Here is a 24,315-nt window from a genome sequence, read left to right on the forward strand (position 1 = left end):
AGACTTGAAACGAGCGGTTCAGGCTTGAAAACTGACAAATGTTGTTGAGTTAAAGCAGTTCTGCATGCAAGAGTGGGCCGAAATTCATCCACAGCAACATGAGAGACTGATCAACAACTACAGGAAGCATTTGGTTGCAGTCATTGCCGCTGAAGGTGGCACAACCAGTTATTGAGTGTAAGGGGGAAATTACTTTTCCACACAGGGCAATTGGATGTTGCATAACTTTGTTAAATAAATATTTGTAAACTCAGGTTCCCTTTATGTAATATTAGATGTTGTTTGAAGATCTGATAACATTCACTATCAAAAAAGATATGCAAAAATAGAGAAAGGGGGCAAATACTTTGTCACATTGTGTTAAGTGTAAACTCTCACGGCTCCTTGGGGATAAAACATTGTTAAAGGGACAGACTTGCCGTCCAAATTTAAATTCAAGAGGAACGCTAGGTGGTGTTATATTTTTATTAGGAATTAAAAGCAATGTTCATATGCATATGTGATTATAGCCTCAGGCCAACTTACTGATCATCATCAGCATCACCACAGTAATCATCATCATTGCCCTATCCAGCCAACATTGTAATGACAGGGATGGGTTAGGTTTTGATAAATCGCTGCCAAAAGTTACAAAATAGGGACAACCTTCAGTTTACAAAACAAACTAATTCTGTCCTTGGTCACGTGCAAAGTGTTCGACCTTAAACTTAACCTCAACCAAACTACAGGAAAACGTAATTCTATATACCACCGTTGATTGGACGCGACTACTAATTTCGGCTCTTTCTGATTTATGATTGGCTCGACCTCACGGTCTTGCCGTTGGGGCTACTCGGCTCCTTCAGCTTGTGTTATCACTGAAAATGGCGACCTGGTGTGTACGAGCTGTAAGACAGAGTTACTATGTTGCGGCATCGCCTTCATTACTAAGGTAATACATTGAGTGTGCTTTATAAGATGTTTGTTCAGATAATTGTAACGTTGTCGTTTGTAAAGTAACTAGCTAGCTTGTGCCATTTGCTATCACCCATGGCTCCTGCTAGCTAAATAACTTGTCAACCTGTCATATGCTGCTTTCATAATGGGAGCACATTTGTTATAGGAAAACAAACTGAATGAAATGTTGAACATATAAATAGTTGAATCCTATGAAGCCGTTAAAAAAATTCACTAGCATAGCTAACTCAATCTACTAACGTAGCTGGCTAGCTAACGTTAGCCAGTTAAACAACCTTGATTTCATGAACTAACGTTAGCAGGTTTAACGTTATGCTCAGCTAGTCACAATGCTGCCAAGTCAGATGGCTTACCTACTAAAACGCCAAGGGGAGGAAACATTTAAGGCATGTGCCACCAATTAACGATTTGCCCGATGGCGCATATACATAAAGTAGGTTCAACCATTGCTACACACTTACATTAATTTACAAGAATACCAATGAACTAAACTGACCACTGCGTAAACAGCTGAAGTTCTGTTGTGTATCTAACCAGTTTCTCTCTGTTCTGTTAGGGCATCCCCGCGGCTCCTATGCACAGCAGCTCATCAGAAGAGTGGCCAGGGGTCGGAGGAGGACCAGAAGGCTGAGCAGAGCCCTGCAGAAAAGGCCTTGGTTGAGGAGAAGGGTCAGCTGGAGGAGCAGCTTAAGGAGGTCACGGTGAGTCTGGCTCCAGGGTGAAGTTTCCCTAGGTACAGATCTAGGATAAGCTTCCCCTCCCCCAATCCAACCTTAAGCATTAGGGGGAAACGCAACACTGGCCCAAGATCAGTGTCTAGGAGGGGGATCTTCACCCTACTCCTGGGCCACTACATAGACTTGGTTCCAACATCCATGCTAGCTCCTGAGTGGTACAGTGGTTAAGGCACTGCATCTCAGTGCTAGAAGTGTCACTACAGACCCTGGTTCGATTCCCGGCTGTATCACAACAGGCTGTGATTGGGGTCCCATAGGGCGGCGCACAATGGGCGCAGCGTCATCTGGGTTAGGGTTTGGCTGTCATTGTACGTAAGAATTAGTTCTTGACTGACTTGCCTAGTTAAATAATAAAATAAAAACAAAATACTACCTAGAATGAAGCCTGATTACATTCTTAGTGGTATACTAGTATGGACATTGGAAGGTATACATATACTCATATTTACGCTGTTGCTGTGATGTCATCCTGGCTGAATTCTTAAGTCAGAAGAGCTTTGAGAAAAATATCTGCTCATGGTCTCAGAATTAGTGTGGTTGTCTCGGTTTACAGGACAAGTACACGCGCTCTCTGGCAGACATGGAGAACCTCAGGACGAGGAGTCAGAAGATGGTGGAAGACGCAAAGAAATATGGTGAGTTAATGTTTGCATATTGATTTGTCTCACCAGTGCATTGGACACAGCAGACATATACTTATAGGTGGTATTTTGGTTCATTGACAGCAAGGAACACAGTATGAAGTTAATATGTAGGTATATTGCATGATGTTGTGGTGTTCAGTCTATGTTTTCAGAATACAGAATGGATCTCTCTTTTCTTCCCACACCTATCAGGAATCCAAGGCTTCTGCAAAGACCTGCTGGAGGTGGCAGACATCTTGGAGAAGGCGACGGACAGTGTGCCCAAGGAGGAGGTGACCTCTCAGAAGAACCCCCACCTGAAGAACCTGTACGATGGCCTGGTGATGACAGAGACGCAGATCCAGAAGGTCTTCGCCAAGCACGGCCTGTTCAAGCTCAACCCCGACGGAGGGCAGAAGTTTGACCCCTATGAGCATGAGGCTCTATTTCACGCCCCCGTGGAGGGTAAAGAGCCTGGCACGGTCGCCATAGTAACCAAGGTGGGCTACAAGCTCCATGGGCGCACCCTCCGGCCGGCACTGGTGGGCGTGGCCAAAGCCCCTTAAAAAAAAAAGAGATTCAGTGTGACTGTGATGTTGTTGTTGCCTGGGCGACGGATCACCTTGGGTACAGCAGACTGGTCAGAGCCCCCTCCCCAACCATCTAACGTTGCCTCAGAGGCAGGAATCCAACTCGAACTGATATCGTTACCATGGACGACATCATCACACAGCCTGTTTTGACTGTGCATATCGACTCTCCACCCTTCTCCGGAAGTGTACACTTGCTCACTCCCCGTCATGAATTGAAAAGCATTGGATTGGTATAAGCATTGGCTGGAGGGAGTTTACACTGTCTTTAAATCCATGACAGGGAGTGTGCAAGTTTATACTTTGGGAGAAGGGTAGATAATTGGGACAGAGCCCATGTATATGCTGGGAGCAAATATGTTTTTACAGAAGTAACACTTGTAATGGCATGTAGAGCACAGAACGAGTTTCATGCAAGTTATTTCTTTTTTTGTCATCGGGGTCAGATTCCATTCATCTCTTTGTCCAGTCATTGTAATTATTGTGTTATGGATGGGAGAATGTAATGGATCTCATTTGATTATAGACAACTGTTGTCATCACTATCATAACTCTCATACAATTGAATTTAAAATGAATTTTTTTCCTGTAAGATTGTCTTTGGCACAACTTAACCCTGTAAATTGCTGTTTTAGTATTGCTTCCAGGAACACTTTTACATGTACTGTATACTTCATTTTCAGAAATGATGTCTAGACAAATTGATTATTGTTCAGCTACAATAGTACAGTAGGACACTGACTGGTTGTCAAAATGAGACAGAAATGCTCTGGTCAAATTGATTACAGATTCACCTGAAATAAGCAACATGATGTTGAACCTCTGACGTAATCATTCCGGACTTCACTGTACATCACTGCTTTGGCAGATGTTGACTTGGTGGTCTAGGATAGACGGCATAATACAGATTTTGAGTTTATCCAATAACTATTTGAACTGAACATTATAGTTGTCCTGTTGAGTGAGTGCCACAGCATTTAAATAAACAGATTTACTTTGTATCAGAAGTCCCCTGATTTTATTGCTTTCGATTTGACTATTACCCTGTAGGTAGAAGGCTTCATACATGTAGAACACTCAAACTATCAGCGATTTTACCACATACTCAACACCCGATGCTGTAAAAGTTAACCAAGGAAGCCATAGAAGTATAAAGTATTTGCACTTTTAATACAAAACCTACTATGTCCTGTGCAACCACAAAGAATGGGCCATCAAATTCCCCCTCAACATTTTCAACCACTGAATTGTCAAATGCTTTGACCTCCTAAGCATACTACTGATACACATGAACAGTTTAACAGCATGCTACAACAACACACGCAAAAGGCTTAGAATGGTTCTCACTCGCATATTGAAGATTTGTTATAAAAAGTAACTGAAATAAAATACTGTACATTTCACAGGTCAGTATCAATATGTTCATTTACAAATAATCATGTACATTTGGTCAAATGTTTTTGCTTAAAAATTCCACAGAAATAAAATAAAACCTTTCTCCCCACCCTCATAAAATCTTGATGTTTAGAAACAATTCAAGTGAAAATAATTTTGAATCAAGCCATTTAACCAAAATGTACTACTTACATCATTTAAACACTTTGCTTCACATGCAAAAACAGGCAAAACACTCCCTCCCGTATGCCCATAAAATGGTAATGTTTCATAGAACAACAAAAGTGTAATTTCAACCACCTATAAAATATGTTATCTTTAGAACTTAAATAACAGAAAAAGAGGCTGAAACAATTGAGAATGCCATCTACTGATGGGAAGCTTTAGCTTAACTGCATTTCCCTCGCTCATGAAATCTGTGCCATAGGTAAAATGGTTTGGCACAGCAATGGCACACCCTGATTATTAAACAAGGCTATGGGAAGCAGGCTGTGTGTATTAATGTCTTTGAACTTTTTATAATGACAATGGTTGAAGTAGTTAGCTACTAGCTTTGACAGGAAATTAAACGAGACTGATAATAGGCACTGTCAACTTTAGAGGTTCTCGCCTAGACTGAACTCTGACCTCTCATGCTGACTTCTTACCATAGCCTGGGTCTCATTCAGTAGGCACCAAATGGAAGACAATAGGGTGAAACAGGGAGGGACTACCTGGCCTTGTCCAATAAGAAATTATTATTTCATGTTCTCTAATAAATATAACACTGGGCTGACCAGCCAGCTCCACCTCTGAACACAGGGCAACTGGCTCCCTGCAGCAGAAACAGCAGTGAGGAATGGGGCTTTCGTTTTATGGCAAAATCCCTATCAGTAAAAAGCGCCAAGATCCAAGAGTCAGTACATGGACAGGGAGAGGCGGAGGGAGGAAAATAGAACAAGAAGCAGCACAAAACTAAATCTATGCTTTGACAGATCGAGCTTGAACACTCCACTACTTCTTACGCCCACCCCTCGCTCTCCCAGCCTCAACCCCACTTTTGTATTCCAACTCTCCCCGTCAACCGATGCCCATTCAAAACGCCATTTACATTTAAATGGAGCTCTCCTGCCACCTCTCTGATCGACACGCACAAAAGCCCTCGACACCGCAGAGGAAAGTGAAAAGAAATCATAGATGATGCCGTTATGGTTCAAAAACAGTTGTTTTCTCTTTAAACCAGATAAGGAGTTAATCTAGTCTTTGATTGTAAACCGTGACAGTTTTTGCGACAAATAGAAATCTTCAGGTAGGCGATGCGAGAACCCAGGGGCTTTGTCAGTGTCTGGATACTTTCAAGCTTATGAGGAAGCATAAATAAAAAAATATTGCTTTTATTACTTCTGTGGTATGATAAAATATACTATGGTGGGGATAACACCAAGGCCTGTACGTGTGACAGAGGAGCCTGGTGGGAGGAGCTATAGGAGGACAGGCTCCTCCGACCAGCCTCCGCTGGTCTGCGATCATTACATCTACTTCCCAGCGTCTAACTTGATACTCCTCAACACTGTTTCTCTACACCCAAACCACATCTATATCCCTGCAGTAGTTCACCATTTCCCATGTTATAACAGGCTAACTGGACGTCAGAAAGATAAGGTGCCAGTGGACACTTCAAAGTACCTGTGCTGGGAACAAACACATTTGATGTCAATGGAAAACATCAATGTCTAAACAGCAACCAAGCTTTTCTGAGGCAGTCGTCCCTTTACTCTACCAGATTATTCCTGCCCTTTGATATTGTACTTGCAAGGCCATGTGATGTGTACAGTAGCCTATATGAATGCTGGGACTAAAAAAACGTTTAAAAAAAAAAAAAAAAACAATGAACCAGGAAGTTAGATGGAGCAAATCTAGCAGGTCTTCAAAACATTTAAATATGACTTTACTCCCTTTGAATAAATGACACACTGGCAAACAAAAACAGCAAGCAACCGGTGATAAGAAGACAATAATCATGCACCACATATTCATTAAGAGGTAAAAAAAAAAACAGTCTGACAGGCCATCATACAGTTTATACACCATAACATCCAAACTGGCAAACTTAAACCTGTGATGGAACAGGGTAGTAAAAAAAAACTAGTGATAGCCTATATGCTCATTTGGCAAACAAGAGATTTTTGATTTGTGCTTAAGGATTGTACGCATGTCATTGGTTAATGCCCATATATAAACATTTAAAAGTTGATATTTTTCTTATCTTAGTGAACAGCCTACTAGAATCAGAAATCGTGCAGGGGATGGAACAGAATAGTTGAGAAGTTAGGCTATTCCTCTCATAGTGCCAAATTCTGAGCCTGCCATCCTAAGTCAGACAGCCACAAAGTTTTGACAAGAGTCAAAACGGGGATTACTGCAGTACTCTACGAGAGCGATAGCTGCCAAATACTGACTCCTGTATGCTTTGCCGGCCTTCATCTCTTCATGGGAAGAATAAGATGATATACCCCCTGCGTTCCAGCACAGTGTGACTGTATTGCTGTTTGAATAGGCACTAACTTGTGCTCTCCAAAACTACATCCTGACCTAAAGGAAGCTAGCCTGGTCCCAGATCTGTTGGTGTTGTCTGGTCAATGACCATAGGAGTTGGCTAGACAGCACCAACTCATTTGGGACCAGGCTACAAAGAAGCTGGAGGCAAACTATACGTAACAATTTATACTTTGAGAACAGCTTTGAAGACAGTGTTGTCTGGTTTGCCCAGCAGCATTAGGCGATCCTTCACTGGAGTTTCAATACAAAGACCCTGTATCATCTACCCATACGAATACATTATCATTCATATGGATTCAAATGCAAAAATATATATCTGTTCATCCCTCCCCTGTAAATGGTATCCAAACTTTTTTTTTTTTTAAGAAAGTGGAAATCCTTATTCTTTGCAATGTACATATTCACAAACAGTCCTGTGGTCGATGACGTTGGACAAAACGAGACAAAAGGTGGTAAAACCCAATAGTTTGGTCTATGTGGAGCTTACGAGTGCAAATCTCACATTGTTTCTAACAAGACACACGGAGACGCAACAATCCAACGGAGAACAGAGTCATGATCCTTCTGTAATCCTCAGTCCCCACAAACTCCATACACACATTGTTAGGACACTTCCCAGGTCCAGTTGCTACAAACCCGATGGACTGTTAGGACATGTCTCGGGATATCCAGCCGCTCTCTGTGAGGAAGCTGAGGATGCGTTTCTTGAGCACCTTGTCCAGGTAGCCTGGCAGGCGGCTCTTGGAGGTGATGCCCTGGCGCTTCTGAAGGTGGTCCTTGATGATGATGGTCTTGACGGTCAGGTAGCGCGTGGGGCTGAGGTTGAGTGTGTTACACAGCACCTTCTCCCGGTCCGACAGCAGTTCAAAGCCGGACAGGTTCTCAATGGCCGCAAACTCGCCTTCCTTGCCCTCCTCTTTGATGGCGCCACCGCCCACTCCTCCACCTCCCGCCCCTCCTCCAAGCCCTCCCCCTCCTCCCCCAGTGCCGAGCCCGCCGCCTCGGCCTGTTTTGGAGGTAGCCACACTCTTGTTCTCCTTGCGTTTCTCCCGTTTGTGCCGCGCCGACTCGTACTCGGCCGACTCATCCAGTCGCGCGATGCCGTTGCGGCGGTATCGTTGCAGCTCTCGTACCTTGACGCGCAGCACGCGCTCCTTGTGCATGTTGTCAAAGAAGTCCTCAAACTCCCGCAGAGCCATGAACTGGCACATCCCCCGTAACTTGACCCGCTGCTCCTTCTCCTCCTTGGTGATCTTACGCTTTGGCACTGTAGGAACGGCTGCAGCTCCCGGCGTCACAATGGGATTGGTCAGCATCAGAAGGGTCCCCACTACTCCTCCTCCCACTCCGACGGCACCAACACTACCCCCGCCACCTACAACTCCCAGCGTGCCTGGCTTCTCCTTGTCCTTCTTATCTCGCCCAAGGAAGACGGGCACCAGGTTGTAGTCGCGGGCCACATTCTTGCGGCGCTGACGCTCCCGCAGCTTGCGCACGTACATGTCCACGTGCGCCCGCTTCATTTCAATCTCCACGTCTTCATCGTCGTAGTTGACCGACAGGCCGCTGATGAGCTTCTCTGCCTCCTGGTCATACTCAATTTCATAGTCGTCGCGAAGGGGCATATAGCCCAGCTGCTGCTGCTCGCCCAGGGTCACGTCCAGCGGGGGCAGGGGGGTGGTGAGGCTGGGGGACAGGGGGGCACCGCTGGGGCAGGTGTGGTCTGTTACCCGGTTGGGGATACTTTCGGGGACGCAGGCCTTGCCCAGGTTGCCGTGAATGTACATTCTGACGTAGTGGTCCATGACTTCCTGGGGGGTCCGAGACGCCCCCACGTGAGTGGCCATGTCCTCCTGAAAGACAACACACACACAGGGCAGAGTGTTACTTGGGGGGGATGCTTTTTTTTCTCCCTCATAAAATGCAGATAGTTACACATCACTGCAAGCATCTAGACAGACAGACACTGCATGCATTGCTATACACTATTACCATACGTGTGTTGAAATCCGTTGATAGGCGATACATACAACATTTTAATAGATGACTAGCCTACATTAAACTAAACGTTTTCATAATGCAGTGCGGGTTTGCAATGTGCGGGTTTGCACAATAACAATTTAGCTAGCTAGCTGTAATCAGGACAAAACCAAGGTGGATTTCAAGGCTTGCAGAGTTGCATCGATATTGCCAACTCTCGACAGGACATGGCTGTCAGTCTGAAGTTGTCCAATGTATTGTCCAATGTATTCGGAGATACTCATGAAAAATAACACAGTCTAAGTTTACTAATTCACATTTAACCTATAACATTTTATGCCTGTGTTTGTATTCTAGCTAGCTAGCTATGAGACAAGTAGGCTATAAATTGAAATACCCAGTTTCCAAAGCCATATTGCTCGATCGCATCTAGTAGCGACTGCTCTTCCCTGCTAGTCCATCCTCCCTCCGCTTCGGGACCCCAGAGTGTGAAGCGCCCGCCGTCGACTTGCTGATAACCGTGCCATCGCCGATGATTACCGATTTCTGCACCCGCGGAGAAGCATTCCGGACACAGTTCGATATCTGGGCAGTCAGTACAGCGAAGTCTCAGATTCGTAACGTCTGCAAGGCAGTTTACGCAGTACTTCTTTCCTAGGTCGGCCATGTTGCTGGCTTCTTGCTTGTTGTTGGAAGCAGCAGTGTCGCGCGGGGAGGGCATGCGTACTGGAGTCTCACAACTGCGTCTCATTAATATTGATACGCTTGGCGCAAACGCCTGTGATTGGCTTACATGCTCAGTTCATTGACTTCATTGACATACTTATGTGATTTTCTAGCTTTTTTTTGTCAGGAATACTACATTCCCATGGATGCGGAGGCAGAGCAACAAGACAATGACCCTGGGTCCAATCATATAGCCCTGAAAACACAGAGCTGAGGAACAATGAACAACTCCAGAAGACACAAGCTGTAGACCCCTTGGAGGAGGTCAAATCCCCTAATGTTGATGACAGTAAAAATAAAGCTGATACCCCTGCAGATGAGGATGAGGAGGGCGGGTTAGTGGAGTCTGAAAAGGTCTCACCTGAACAGGAAACAGATTGCACCTCAACTGATGTTGCTTCCATTGCTTTCCTCGCCCCAACCTGGGCTTGAACCAGGGAACCTCTGCACACATCGACAACAGTCACTCGCAAAGCATCGTTACCTATCGCCACACAAAAGCCACTGCCCTTGCTGGGCACCAATTGAATGTCACCGATTGACACGTTACTAGCGCGCACCGCTAACTAGCGAGCCATTTCACATCAGTTACACTGAGACAGAGGGAGGGAACTCAGCCGCATTTGAGCCAGGCGCTGGAGATGAGTCACCCACATAAGCAAACCTATCCACAAGCTAGACATTTGAAGAGGGAAAGGGCCCGGAGATGAAGCCTCTCTCCCGCGAGTGGAGTTTTCCACTCGAAAATGGCGACGATAATGACGATGATGAAAATGGACCGGCCAAACTAGACCCAGGGACCCACGAGAGGAAGTGCCCGCAGTCCTGTTCAGGTTGAAGAAGAGTAAGGCCCCAGCATCGACTACGAAGACTACATGAACTTCTTCATAGAGCTGCAGGTGGAGAAGGAGAAACAGAGCCAGGTCAGAGGTCAGCTCTGGATCAAGCGGGTGGAGTATGTCCACAAGAAGACGGGTTACGACTCACGTCCTAAGTAGGAGAAGTCCGTGTCTGACCAGGAGCAGCGCTACCAGAAGTAAATAGCCGTCATGGAGGACCTGAAGTGGTAGCACCGGCGTGACGTGGAGGCGGACAAGCAGCAGGCCGAGGAGCTGCGGCAGCAGAGCCAGGAGAAGGTGGATTGCAAGGAGGAGTTTGTCGAGGACCTGCGCCTCATCGACTTCGAGCAGATGAAGATCGAGAACCAGGCATACAAGAACGAGAAGATAGAGGAGCGCAACGAGGAGTTCCTCAAACTGTGCAAGAAGATCACCAGCACTGTCCAGGTACTGGCCCACTTGAAGGAGAAGCTCCAGTTTGTGCAGATGGAGAACCAGGCCAACCAGGCCGACGTGGAGGCGGTGGTGGCCAGGATGTGCTGACCAAGACCAAGCAGGCCAGGGACAGCCTCCGCATGGACAACCTGGCCTGCTGGGCAACGATACCCTTCTGAGGGACTTTGAGGAGAAGGTGCATGCCTCAGACGGCCTAGAGGAGAGGTACGCAGAGCTCTTACTGAAGTGTTCCGGGGTGAAGGAGAAACTGGAGCACACCAAACATACAGCCCAGTGAGGGAGAGGAGAGGATACACAGGAAGACACGCTAACGAATAAGCTCACATACACACTGACACACACAGGAATGAAAGAATGTGATCAAACACAATTGTTGTGATAAGGGAATATTTGTCATGCAAAATTACTTGCATGTTCATAAATGCATAAATACATTTATGAGTTATGTTTTCACATTTATAATAAATGTTCAGTTTATTCTACATGTCCTTATTCTATTATTTCTCAAAAGACCATACTAGGCTACAACCTCAGCTTTGATATGTACAGTGTGATTAGTGAAGCTCAATGATTCTGAATATGAAATGCTTTCAGTCACCTAATTAGTAAAAGACACCATTGCATCCAGGGGCGGAACTTTCATTGGGGACGGGGGGACGGGGGGGGACATGACCCCCACCCCCACATTCTAAAATTGCATTTTTGTCCCCCCAGTTTTATTAATGCACTATGATACTAAAAGCGGCATCGGTGTGCTTTAGGACCATGCGGACGCCTCAGAGCCCTCAGTTAGGCTGTTTGGCGGTTTCAGATGGCTGAATTTAGGACCACTTGGACCCAACAGAGCCTGCGGACAGTCTGTGTGAAGTCTGAAAGGTACAGTGCTGCTGTCTGCAGGTGCTGTCTCTGTTCATGGTGAGCTTTTTCTCTGAGTTGTAAAAGCAAGCTGAACAGAAACAATCTACTCTTTATTTGACTGATGTAGCTGGCAAGGTAACTGCTGTTTGACTACACAGAATAAAAAAAACATTTATTTCCAGTGCTGAGCTAGTAGTGTAACTGACATGTAACGTTAGTTACAGTAATGTTTCATCCCCTCTACACTGAAGTTCTGTCTGAAGAGAATGAACTAGCTAGCTAGTAGCTACCACAGCCAGTTCATCTTTAGTTTCTCTATCTGTCAGGTAGCTGTATCTTAACAGCTGTTGTGTGTATGGAAATGTTTTGTAGCCTTTTTGTCCCATTTCAACAGAAGTAAATTCACTTGGCTAGTTTTCATCAGTTGATGTACCATTAGAGCTAGCCAAAAGTTTGCTAACGTCAGCTAGCTAGCTCACTAACTTTAGCTATTATTTTTGCCTCAATCACGCTAGACCTGAATCAAACAATGAAATCAGCTGCCAAATGATTGAAGACTGATATTTGTTTCTCCCCAAATTTCTGGAGAAATTTCCAGTATTTTTCCAGAAATCTTCAATTTTTTTTTACCTTTATTTAACTAGGCAAGTCAGTTAAGAACACATTCTTATTTTCATTGATGGCCTAGAAACAGTGAGTTAACTGCCTGTTAACAGCACTCTTCCATCATGTGTACAGCTGATTCTCAAGATCTTGCAAACTAATGAGATGCTATTGAGCCCACACTACCACACTGGTAAGTGTTTAATACAATACTGGGTGGGGTGAATATATTTGTATAAGACATACATTATTTTTTGTTAACTAGTAAATTGTAGCCTACAGCAAAGTGTGTTTAAATCATTTGTAACTTGTTAACCATTTCTGCCAGTTAGTTTTTGCTACCATGTGTTTCTGCTGACTGAGGAGTGTTAATTTACCTGTTTCCATACATGTTTCATTTTAAAAAGCTAATGTAGAAGGAAAAGCTGTGTACATTTACAAATACTGTGCCAAATCATATGTAAAGAATGCAACAAAGATACAGAATCATCTGACCAAGTGCATAAAGTTCCCCCAGTGCTGACAACAAGCAACCTCTCACAAAAGTCCCTCTACTCTATTCGAGGTGAAAATTATGAATCAGGCACCTTATCGATAGCAACAGCTCATGGTCCTCCTGGAATCAGACGTTTTATTGACTCAATGGAGGAACGTAGTCAGAGAAATGCTGATGAATGTCTTGCTCGAGCTGTGTATGCAACTGGTTCACCTCTGATGCTCACAGGCAATGTGTATTGGAAGAGATTTCTGAATGTTCTTCGCCCAGCATACACCTCTCCAACCAGACATGCTTTATCTACTCATTTGCTGGATGCAGAGTTCAACAGTGTTCAAGTGAAGGTCAAGCAAATCATACAGAAACCAGACTGTATTGCAATCATCTCTGGTGGGTGGTCAAATGTTTGTGGGCAAGGAATAATTAACTACATCATCTCCACTCCTCAACCAGTATTCTACAAGAGCAAATACACAAGGGACAACAGACACACCGGTCTCTACATTGCAGATGAGCTGAAGGCAGTCCTCAATGACCTTGGACCACAGAATTTATTTGCACTGGCGACAGACAACGCTGCGAACATGAAGGCTGCTTGGTCTAAAGTGGAGGAGTTCTACCCTCACATCACACCCCTTGGCTGTGCTGCTCATGCATTACATCTGCTCATCAAGGACATCATGGCACTGAAAACAATGGTTACACTCTACAAGAGAGCCAAAGAAATGGTTAGGTATGCAAAGGATCATGAAGTTATAGCAGCAATCTAAGTGAGAAGAATAAGAGCACCACATTGAAGCTGCCCAGCAACACCCATTAGGGTGGTGTTGTCATCATATTTGACAATCTCCTGGAGGGGAAGGAGTCTCTCCAAGAAATGGCCATATCACAGTCTGCCGATATGGACAGCCCCATCATGAGGATCCTCTTGGATGATGTATTTTGGGAGAGAGTGGTAAGCAGCCTGAAACCTATAGCAGTAGCCATTGCACGGATTGAGACAATGCCATCCTGTCTGATGTTCAGACTCTGCTTGCAGATGTAAGAGAAGAAATCTGTACTGCCCTGCCCACTTCAAGCAGAGGAAACTGCGGTTTTGAAATACATCAAGAAGCGCGAAGACTGCTGCCTGAAGCCCAACACACGCCGCAGCGTACATGTTGGACCCAAAGTATGCTGGCAAGAGCATCCTGTCTGGTACAGAGATCAACAAGGTCTATGGTGTCATCACTACCGTGTCTCGCCACCTTGGCCTGGATGAGGGCAAGGTTCTTGGCAGTCTGGCAAAGTACACTACCAAGCAAGGGCTCTGGGATGGAGATGCAATATGGCAGTCGTGCCAACATATCTCATCAGCCACCTGCTCGAAGGGACTTTGTGGATCTGAGGCTCTTTCCCCTATGGCCTCCATCATCCTCCAAATCCCACCAACATCAGTTGCCTCAGAGCACAACTGGTCCTTGTTTTGGAACACACACACCAAAGCACGCAACAGGCTAACGAATACACTGGTTGAAAAATTGGTGGCCATCCATCCATTGGTGGCTTTTTGAGTCTGACAATGAGCCATTCTCAACCAGTTTCTAGACTATCATTTTACAGATATATGTTGAAAATGTTTTTGGGAGATGCGATAGATCATTGGGGATCATTCAATATTCCCTTTATTTTGTTGTTCAGTGAAATCATCCCATGTGAAGAGTCAACTAATTTAATTAAAATGCAAGTCGTAACAATTGTTTAGTTCATTAAAATTTATATTGGAAGGATTTAATCATTAGCAATTATGTCTACTTAAGATAAGGTAAAATGTTTATGTTTCTGTCTCCATATGATATGGTAAATATATCCAATGCAAAAAACATCTACATTTAAATGGTATTAATATTAATTTGCATGTATTTCCGTTAATTCCCTTTAATTATCATGTATTCCTGTTAATTCCCACAGAAAGTTTCCGCCTCTGAATATTCCCCAAAATGTGCAACCCTAAACACTCAATTTTGAGTGTCATAGAAAAGGGTCTGAATTCTTATGTAAATAATGTTGTGGTTGTTGTTATTGATCTTATACATAAAAAATGAAAATAGGTTTGCTTTGTCATTATTGGGTATTGTGTGTAGATTGATGAGGAAAAAAAGAAATGTAATACATTTTAGAATAAGACTGTAACGTAACAACATGTGGAAAAGGTCACTGGGTCTGAATTCTTTCCGAATGCACTGTAAATGTAAATGTTTGAATACCCAGTCATGTTCATATAATCTCAGATTACTGAAAACATTTAATTAAATTACTGCAGTTATTCAATTACTGCAGTTTATGACCATCCAATAGAGCATACTATTATGCCAGTGAAACTGAATATCATGTAAAACACAAAAGGGGACATATTTGCATGTTACGATCTTGTGAAGGCGGGCTGAATTCTGTCAGAGTGTCTTCTTTTATCAGCATGTCTACAGATTCTCCCTTTTCCCTGTTTTTGTTTGCTTGGAAATGTTGATACTGGAATATGGGGAAATCCCCAACAATATGGGGATTGTGGCTCAGATGCACAAGGCACCTTTCTCTCCAGAATGCATTCTCTCCCGACATTTCGTGGGTATTCATTGTTTCCCTTTATTGTGTGTATTTTTTTTGCTGTGTCTATCAATTCCCCATTACATATATCACCAGTAGTAGCCTACATTTGTCTGTAATTCCTATAATTTCTAATCTCCAATTGTGATGTCTACTTCCGCTCCTCCTCCGTGGTGCTCGCTGTCGCCAGTTGTCTCATCATTACGCACACCTGCCACCATCGTTACGCGCACCTGCGCCTCATGACACTCACCTGGACTCCATCACCTTCCTGATTACCTCCCTTATATCTTTCACTCCCTTTGGTTATTTCCCCAGGTGTTATTGACTCAGTTTCTGTATCATGTCTGTGTGTGTTTTGTGGTTCTTGGCGCTGTACTTGCTTTCTGCCTCCCAGTGTACACGTCACAGAATAATGCCTCACCAAGGGGAATCAACAGGGGTTTATTTTTACTGGTGACGTCGGGGTCCGAGAGCGGCTGCCAAAGCAACCGAGGATGCCTCAGCTGGCTCGACAGGTTCTCAAGCCTCGGTTGGCTCGTCAGTCTTCCATTGCCTAAGCTCTCGGCGACGCCTCAGCTGGCTCGTCAGGCTTCCATGCCTCAGCTAGCTCGACAGGTTCTTACCTCCCCCTATATCTGTCACTCCCTTTGGTTCTTTCCTCAGGTGTTATTGACTGTTTCATGTCTGTACGCTTTTCTTGTTTTGTTCTATTGATTTAATTGGCAGTCCTGTACTTGCTTCCCGACTCCCAGCGTAAACTCTGGTGTAACGTGTGTTTGGTTAATGCATTCAAAATTGTATTATTAGTAATTTACTGTTCTCATTGTCGGCTTGGACATGTGTTTTGCAAAACTCACAATCTATGCTACACTTGTGAGAAACTTAAACAAAAAAAAAAAAGTTTTAATTTATTGATTGTCTTTTGTTTGAAATGCTCCTGTCAATTTTGAGTAAGGATGTGCACCTGATTGTGCATATAGAAGTAAGACTAGTCTACTTGACTGGCACACAAATTTAGTTCTATAAATGTGCCCAGTTGGGGATGTCTGATTGCTTTGACTCTCCACCACTAATGAATGAGCTGTGGAGCTTCTCCATGTAATATTTCTTCACCTCAAACAGCAAGTAAACAAACTGTTTTTAGACTCAATTCAGAATGATAGTTCCTCAATGTATAGTATTTGAACAATCGTTCCAGCTCTCTTTTTGATAACCACTCAGCATGAAAGTGAAAAATGTAATGCTCTGATCCAGTGGAAACTTAATAAAATAACTGATGAATTCTTATCCCTTGCACAAATAGCCTACAGCTGTGTCTGTCCTGAGCTCACTGGTGTGGGAAACTGAGGGCCCAGAGTATTTTATACAACGTTGCTAGTGTGAAGTTCGCGTGACCAATGTAGCCAATGTGATTTTAAAGGATATTTTTGACCTGCACGCTGCAATATGTGTTGGCTTTATGTAGGCTATTTTTAGATGGCAAAAGTTACTATTAGATTTGTATAATTTGACTATAGATTAACCACAGACAATGATTTTGAGAGACTATAAATTAAACTTCCACAAATGTGCATATGAAAATCATAACTAGGGCAGATTGGTAGACATTGTAAGCAAAATTGGCACTCCAAATGGAGAAGGTTGCTGACCGCTGGTGTAGTCTATTACAGGAAACTTCAGGAGCTTAATGGCAGAAGGCTCTTGATCTCTTGCTCCCTCTTGAGTAATTTGTGTCTTATTTAATCAAACAGCGTGCTTCAAGCATCAGACTAGGTCAGTACATATAACCTAGTTGATCTTATTAAAACAGCGTTTGTCTATGGAAAAATACATGTTTAAAAATGGACCAATTGATACTCTTGGTCAACAAGATTTTTGTTGTTGCCGAAGACGGCCCTAGTAGAAATGCAGGAAATTATATTTAATGCCCAAAACAATTCTGAGGACCCCCAGGCCCACTACCAGGTTATGCCCCCCTCCTAAAACCGCCACTGATTCCTCCGGCTCCCGAGTAGCGCAGCGGTCTAAGGCTTTGTATCTTAGTGCTAGAGGCGTCACTACAGACACTGTGGTTTGATTCCAGGCTTTATCACAACCGGCCATGATTGGGAGTCCCATAGGAATTGGCTCAGCGTTGTCCGGGTTTGGCCGGTGTAGGCCATCATTGCAAATAAGAATTTGTTCTTAACTGACTTGCCTGGTTAAATAAAGTAACATCACTTCAAGACTTATGTAAACTATGGCAAACTACCAGCTTTTTCTTATAAGAGAATCAACTATCCTCTGATGTTCAGTAGATGGCGACATTGTAAAGGAAACTATTCACCCTATGAGTGATCATTCTGCAAAGGTCTCTGATCAGTCATAAATCACTAACTGTCCACAGAGGAAAACCATATGTATTATAATAAGTCGTCTTACAACTAAAACACCAAGAAAGTATTTACAACACCAGGTTATATTACAGTTGTCATGAAGGAAACAACGATACTCAAGATTGGTGGTAGAGAGCGCACTGAGCAGTTTATTTGCAATCACTTTAAGCTGTCATCAAAATGTAACATTTTTGATTTCACTCAGTGGTTTAGTTGCCCAGTTAGCAGAAATCATAACAATAATAAAAATAAAAAAATCCAGGGTGGAAAGAATCAGTCATTACTTATCAAAAATCTTTATCAGATATGAAATGTCAAAAGGCTGACACATTTAGCTCTTTAATAAGCAGCACCATTTACAACTGTCTGCTGTGGAAATACTGTGTCATAAAGTACAACTTTTTCAGCATAGCATCATTCAGGAGGATGCATTGAAATTTACATTTACTCAAGTGGAGTCTGACGATAACTGCAATCTCTTCAAAGTTATTTTGGCCTAGGGTTGGGTGGGGTCCACACAAATCTTCTGACCCGTCTTCAGAGTTGCGCTGTGCGTAGGACCACATCAGCATGAAGAAACAGTTATGTTAAGTCAAACGTTCACAAAAGGAAGAATGTGTAAAACAAAACTCCGGTAAAGGTGCTGTAAAACAAAGTGTGTGGTGAGTAAATTATGCACATCAATGAAGCTTACATAACCTCCAGGAAGTTGCAGGTTGGAGATGTGTACACTACAACATAGGAGATTAACTTAGCTATTCTTCCCTGCTCATTCTTGGCACACATGCAGCGCAGACAATACCTGCATGAGACCGAAACAGAGAGACACCTGATAAAATGTCCATTTATACATTCTTCCAGTAATGATTGGGTAACTTAGTTATTCTAGCACGAAAACAAGGACAAACATTTCGTTTAGTCCATGTTATCAATAGTGTAGGAAGGTGTAGAATGGCTTATTTGGGTAACAGCTACAGTGGAAGTCGGAAGTTTACATACACTTATGTTGGAGTCATTAAAACTTGTTTTTCAACCACTCCACAAATGTCTCGTTAACAAACTATAGTTTTGGCAAGTCGGTTAGGACATCTACTTTGTGCATGACAAGTAATATTTCCAACAATTGTTTAGACAGATTATTTGACTTATCACAATTCCAGTGGGTCAGACGTTTACATACACTAAGTTCCCTGTGCCTTTCAACAGCTTCCAGAAAATTATGTCATGGCTTTAGAAGTTTCTGAAAGGCTAATTGACATCTTTTGAGTCAATTGGAAGTGTACCTGTGGATGTATTTCAAGGCCTACCTTCAAACTCAGTGCCTCTTTGTTTGACATCATGGGAAAATCAAAAGAAATCAGCCAAGACCTCCAATCGTAGACCTCCACAAGTCTGGTTCATCCTTGGGAGCAATTTCCAAACGCCTGAAGGTACCACGTTCATCTGTACAAACAATAGTACACAAGTATAAACACCATGGGACCACGCAGCCGTCATACCGCTCAGGAAGGAGACGCGTTCTGTCTCCTAGAGATGAACGTACTTTGGTGCGAAAAGTGCAAATCAATCCCAGAACAACAGCAAAGGACCTTGTGAAGATGCTGGAGGAAACCGGTACAAAAGTATCTATATCCACAGTAAAACTAGTCCTATATCGACACATCCTGAAAGGCCGCTCAGTAAGGAAAAAGCCACTGCTCCAAAACCGCCATAAAAATGCCAGATTACGGTTTGCCAAATATCACTTTGGCACGTTTCAGGTGTAAGTGGTGTATTTTCTAAAACTTAGTACCAAAATCTAAACTGATAACACTTGTAATGCCCTCTGTCTTACGTTCAGGACCTTTGATTGAGCATTGAGCAGTTGAACACATCTTTAACCCCTGAGTCACTCATACAGAAGTCTTATGTGAAATACCATGAGAACATTTCACTTAGTCACCAATACATCAGATAGTTAAAAGTATTAAACGGTGAGCCTAACACTTAATCCAATAGCAAAAAAATATATGATATACTACTCAAAACGGATCTTTTTGAAGTGTTGATAGAAGGAATAATAGAGGGCAAATACCATTTTCCATATAGTATTTAGCTATGTACCAGTATGAACTCTACCAAGACAGCTTCTCAGACTGGCAGGAGCTGATGGCTCAAGGAAGTCTTCTGGATGCTCTCGGGATGTTGACACTAGGTGGAAATATGTCGAAGAACTAAATCGGGTCCATACTTGTACAACAACAAACATCAGCACACCACAGCACGACACTGAAGCCTGACAAGTGCAAGGTCCTATCAGGGACCTTCACAGGAAATCTACCACACCATCCTAGGAGGATACTTCAGTTATACTGAGGCACTTAAGACCCTGTCCCTTACACGGCTTCAAGACGGACACAATTCTACACTGACTTCGCCTCCTAAAATCTAAATTCAGACTAGCTACCCCCTGCCCAATTCACAGTGACAAGCAGGAACACCCGCAGCCAAAACAAACTGACTCGACTAAGTCTAGACTCTAAGTCTAGAACTGAACGGTACATTAGGTCACCAATCCCATGAGTTCCTTTAGGACAGCAGGACATTATCGATTTAAAGACTTGTACTCTTGTTTGTATTTTGTTGCTCTTATCCATTTATATTTTATATGCTAATGGTTTTCAGTTTGTATTGACTGCTATAAATGTAATTTTAAAAAACTTGAAGGACATTTTTTAAAGTTTACTGTAAACCAATTGTATGTTTGTATCCAATGTAAAGTTTGAAGCATGTTGAAAAACTGTCTTACAATTTCAGTGTCCTTATACAGTGCATACTGTTCGTAGAAAAAAAATCATCAGATATAGGTTTTATTGTGGCAGTTATCAAACTATACACCCTTTGGCCAGTTAATTAGATACACCACCCTGTTCACAAAAATGGTTAGCTCCTACAGACAGTGAGTCAGGCAGGCAGGCAGACAGGCATCGAGTTACTGTTCGATTGAACATTAGAATGGGCTTAACCAGTGACCTATCTCAGAAATGGGCGGCCTTCTGAGCTTTTCACGCACAACAGTAGGATTTACGAGAATGGTGCGACAAACAGAAAAACATCCAGTCAGTGGCAGTTCTGTGGGGGAAAACAGCTCGTTGTTGAGATGTCGAAGGAGAACAACAAAGAATTGTGCAAGCTAGCAAGCGGGCCACAAACAGGCAAATAATGGTGCAGCACAACAGTGGTGAAAATTGCAACAAAGTGATTGAAAAAAAACTGCAATAAAACTAATACCAAGACTATTTAGGATAGATCAGGTAGACTTTTTTTGACCTGAGATATTATCAGGGTCCCTGTGGCCAGTAAAGACAGACCCATCCCTTAGTCTCTCTGATTGACTCTATAGCTAAAATGACACTGATGATCGAAGATCTATTTGAGTTAATAAGAATAGAAACCAGCTTATATGGATGGCTATGCCATTGTCAGCCCTGTGCCCACAAATGTGGGCTTCACTAAATGTGTGGTTTGACCTAAATAAACATTGCAGGATTTCATAGATATGAGGTTACATACTATGATGGATATAACAAGAAAAATATAATAAACTAAAATGACACCCAACATGCTGTATAAAAAAACAAGCCATACAAAATGGTAAGATTGATCAAGAGCCTGTTGTCTCAGTATTGTTCATACATGCTAAATGTTTGTGAGAGAAGAAAAAGTCAAAGCTTATAAAGAAAAGTGATACAATGTATAGATAAGAGTTCAATTATGAAAATCCAACAAAAGGGCGTACCAAGAAAAACTTCCAAAGGGTATTCCTCAGAGTGAACTAACAATTGCACTTAGCTCCTATTTATAGCCTAGTGGGGGACACAACAATGTAAAAATAAAAATAATGTGTAGTTCAAGGTAAGGGCTTTTATAATCGAGTTGCCTTGATTTTTTTTATTTATCTCTGTGCCATCCTTTCACAGACACTTAAATATCCCCTATGTATGTACTTTATTTTAACATGGCCTATTGATCATTGCCTATTGAACATGGCATACACATCAGATTTCCAAGATGGCGTAGCAGTCAGACATCTTTGTCTTGTCTCGTCCCATGTATATTTTTCTCTTTTTCTTCACATTCTTTTTAATATTTACCCTAAACCTCAACTTCAAAATAATCTCCTGCAACCCGCCTCACCCAATGTGGTGTGGATTTATTTATTTTTTCCCTAAAGTAGGTCTATTTACCTCCAAACTGGAATACATTAACTGAAGCTAGCTAGGTAACCGCTAATCAGTCAGCTAACCACTGCTAGCGGTCATCAGCGAACCTTTAGCTCAGAAAGCTCTCGCCAGTTCGTACAACGCGTTTCAAAACAGAGCATACTGTATTTTTCTCTCCATATCCCCGGATTCCAACCTCAAATTCTGAACCTGTCTTACTATCCAGGTCTTCACCAAAACAATTCAAGCTTCTACTTCTAAAAATGCACCTTTCCAGAATCAAGTCTCTCACCGTTGCCGCTTGCTATAGACCACCCTCTGCCCCCAGCTGTGCCATGGACACCATATGTGAATTGATTGCTCCCCATCTATCTTCTGAGCTCGTGCTGCTAGGTGACCTAAACTGGGACATGCTTAACACCCCGGCCATTCTACAATCTAAGCTTGATGCCCTCAATCTCACACAAATGGTCAATTAGCCTACCAGGTACAACCCCAAATCCGTCAACACGGGCCCCCTCATAGATATCATCCTAACTAACTCGCCCTCCAAATACAACTCTGCTGTTTTCAACAAAGATCTCAGCGATCACTGCCTCATTGCCTGCATCCGTAATGGGCCTGCGGTCAAATGACCACCCCTCATCATTGTCCAACGCTCCCTAAAACACTTCAGCGAACAGGCCTTTCTAATCGACCTGGCCGGGGTATCCTGGAATGACATTGACCTCATCCCGTCAGTAGAGGATGGCTGGTTATTCTTTAACAGTACCTTCCTCACCATCTTAAATAAGCATGCTCCATTTAAAAAATGTAGAACTAAGAATAGACATAGCCCTTGGTTCACTCCAGACCTGTCTGCCCTTGACCAGCACAAAAACATCCTGGCGTTCTGCATTAGCATAGAATAGCCCCAGTCATATACAACGTTTCAGGGATGTTAGGAACCAATATACACGGGCAGTTAGGAAAGCTAAGGCTAGCTTTTTCAAACAGAAATTTGCATCCTGTAGTACAAACTCCAAAAAGTTCTGGGACACTAAAGTCCATGGAGAATAAGAACACCTCCTCCCAGCTGCCCACTGCACTGAGGCTAGTAAACACTGTCACTACTGATAAATCCACAATAATTGAGAATTTCAATAAGCATTTTTCTACGGCTGGCCATGATTTCCACCTGGCTACCCCTACCCCGGTCAATAGCCCTGCGCTCCCCACAGCAACTCGCCCAAACGTTCCCCACTTCTGCTTCACCCAAATCCAGATAGCTGATGTTCTAAAAGAGCTGCAAAATCTGGACCCCTACAAAACAGCCGGGCTAGACAATCTGGACCCTCTCTTTCTAAAATGTCTGCCGAAATTATTGCAACCCCTATTACTAGCCTGTTCAACCTCTCTTTCGTATCGTCTGAGATTCCCATAGGTTGGAAAACTGCCACGGTCCCCCTCTTCAAAAGGGGGATGAACACTCAACCCAAACTGCTACAGACCTATATCTATTCTACCCTGCCTTTCTAAGGTCTTTGAAAGCCAAGATAAACAGATTACCGACGATTTCGAATCTCACCGTACCTTTCCACTATGCAATCTGGTTTCAGAGCTGGTCATGGGTGCAACTCAGCCACGCTCAAGGTCCTAAACGATACCATAACCGTCATCGATAAGAGACATTACTGTGCAGCCGTATTCATCGACCTGGTTAAGGCTTTCGACTCTGTCAATCACAACACTCTTATTGGCAAACTGAACAGCCTTGGTTTCTCAAATGATTGCCTCACTTGGTTCACCAACTACTTCTCCGATAGAGTTCAGTGTGTCAAATCAGAGGGCCTGTTGTCCGGACCTCTGGCAGTCTCTATGGGGGTGCCACAGGGTTAAATTATTGGGCTGACTCTCTTCTCTGTATACATCAGTGATGTCACTCTTGCTGCTGGTGATTCTTTGATCTACCTCTACGCAGACAACACCATTCTGTATATCTCTGGCCCTTCGTTGGACACTGTGTTAACTAACCCCCAGATGAGCTTCAATGCCATACAACATTCCTTCTGTGGCCTCCAACTGCTCTTAAATGCAAGTAAAACTAAATGCATGCTCTTCAACTGATCGCTGCCCACACCTGCCCACCCGTCCAGCATCACTACTCTGGACGGTTCTGACTTAGAATATGTGGACAACTACAAATACCTAGGTGTCTGGTTAGACTGTAAACTCTCCTTCCAGACTCACATTAAACATCTCCAATCTAGAATCAGCTTCCTATTTCACAAACAAAGCATCCATCCCTCTGCCAACATACCCTCGTAAAACTGACCATCCTACCGATCCTCGACTGTCATTTACAAAATAGCCTC

At 43.2% G+C, this 24,315-nt stretch overlaps 2 protein-coding genes and 1 pseudogene across 2 annotated transcripts; 2 read left to right on the forward strand and 1 right to left on the reverse strand.

Annotated features, from left to right (window-relative positions):
- Positions 1 to 584: 584 nt before the first annotated feature.
- Positions 585 to 3,908, forward strand: LOC110531882 (grpE protein homolog 1, mitochondrial). The gene is made up of 4 exons (XM_021615358.3): positions 585 to 931; positions 1,514 to 1,658; positions 2,248 to 2,329; positions 2,531 to 3,908. Exons 1-4 carry the CDS (start codon positions 864 to 866, stop codon positions 2,881 to 2,883), a joined length of 648 nt encoding a protein of 215 aa, XP_021471033.1. The 5' UTR covers positions 585 to 863; the 3' UTR covers positions 2,884 to 3,908.
- A 148-nt stretch (positions 3,909 to 4,056) lies between these two features.
- LOC110531881 (transcriptional adapter 2-beta) lies at positions 4,057 to 9,542 on the reverse strand. Its single transcript, XM_021615356.3, has 2 exons — positions 9,218 to 9,542; positions 4,057 to 8,693 (listed from the first exon to the last, which is right to left on the reverse strand). Exons 1-2 carry the CDS (start codon positions 9,539 to 9,541, stop codon positions 7,488 to 7,490), a joined length of 1,530 nt encoding a protein of 509 aa, XP_021471031.2. The 5' UTR covers position 9,542; the 3' UTR covers positions 4,057 to 7,487.
- Positions 9,543 to 9,823: 281 nt separating this feature from the next.
- On the forward strand, positions 9,824 to 11,321 carry LOC149980880 (uncharacterized; annotated as a pseudogene).
- Positions 11,322 to 24,315: the final 12,994 nt, after the last annotated feature.

This window comes from Oncorhynchus mykiss, chromosome 9 (genome assembly GCF_057628025.1).
Source record: "Oncorhynchus mykiss isolate SJ-2025 chromosome 9, ASM5762802v1, whole genome shotgun sequence".
Taxonomy (NCBI): Eukaryota; Metazoa; Chordata; class Actinopteri; order Salmoniformes; family Salmonidae; genus Oncorhynchus; species Oncorhynchus mykiss.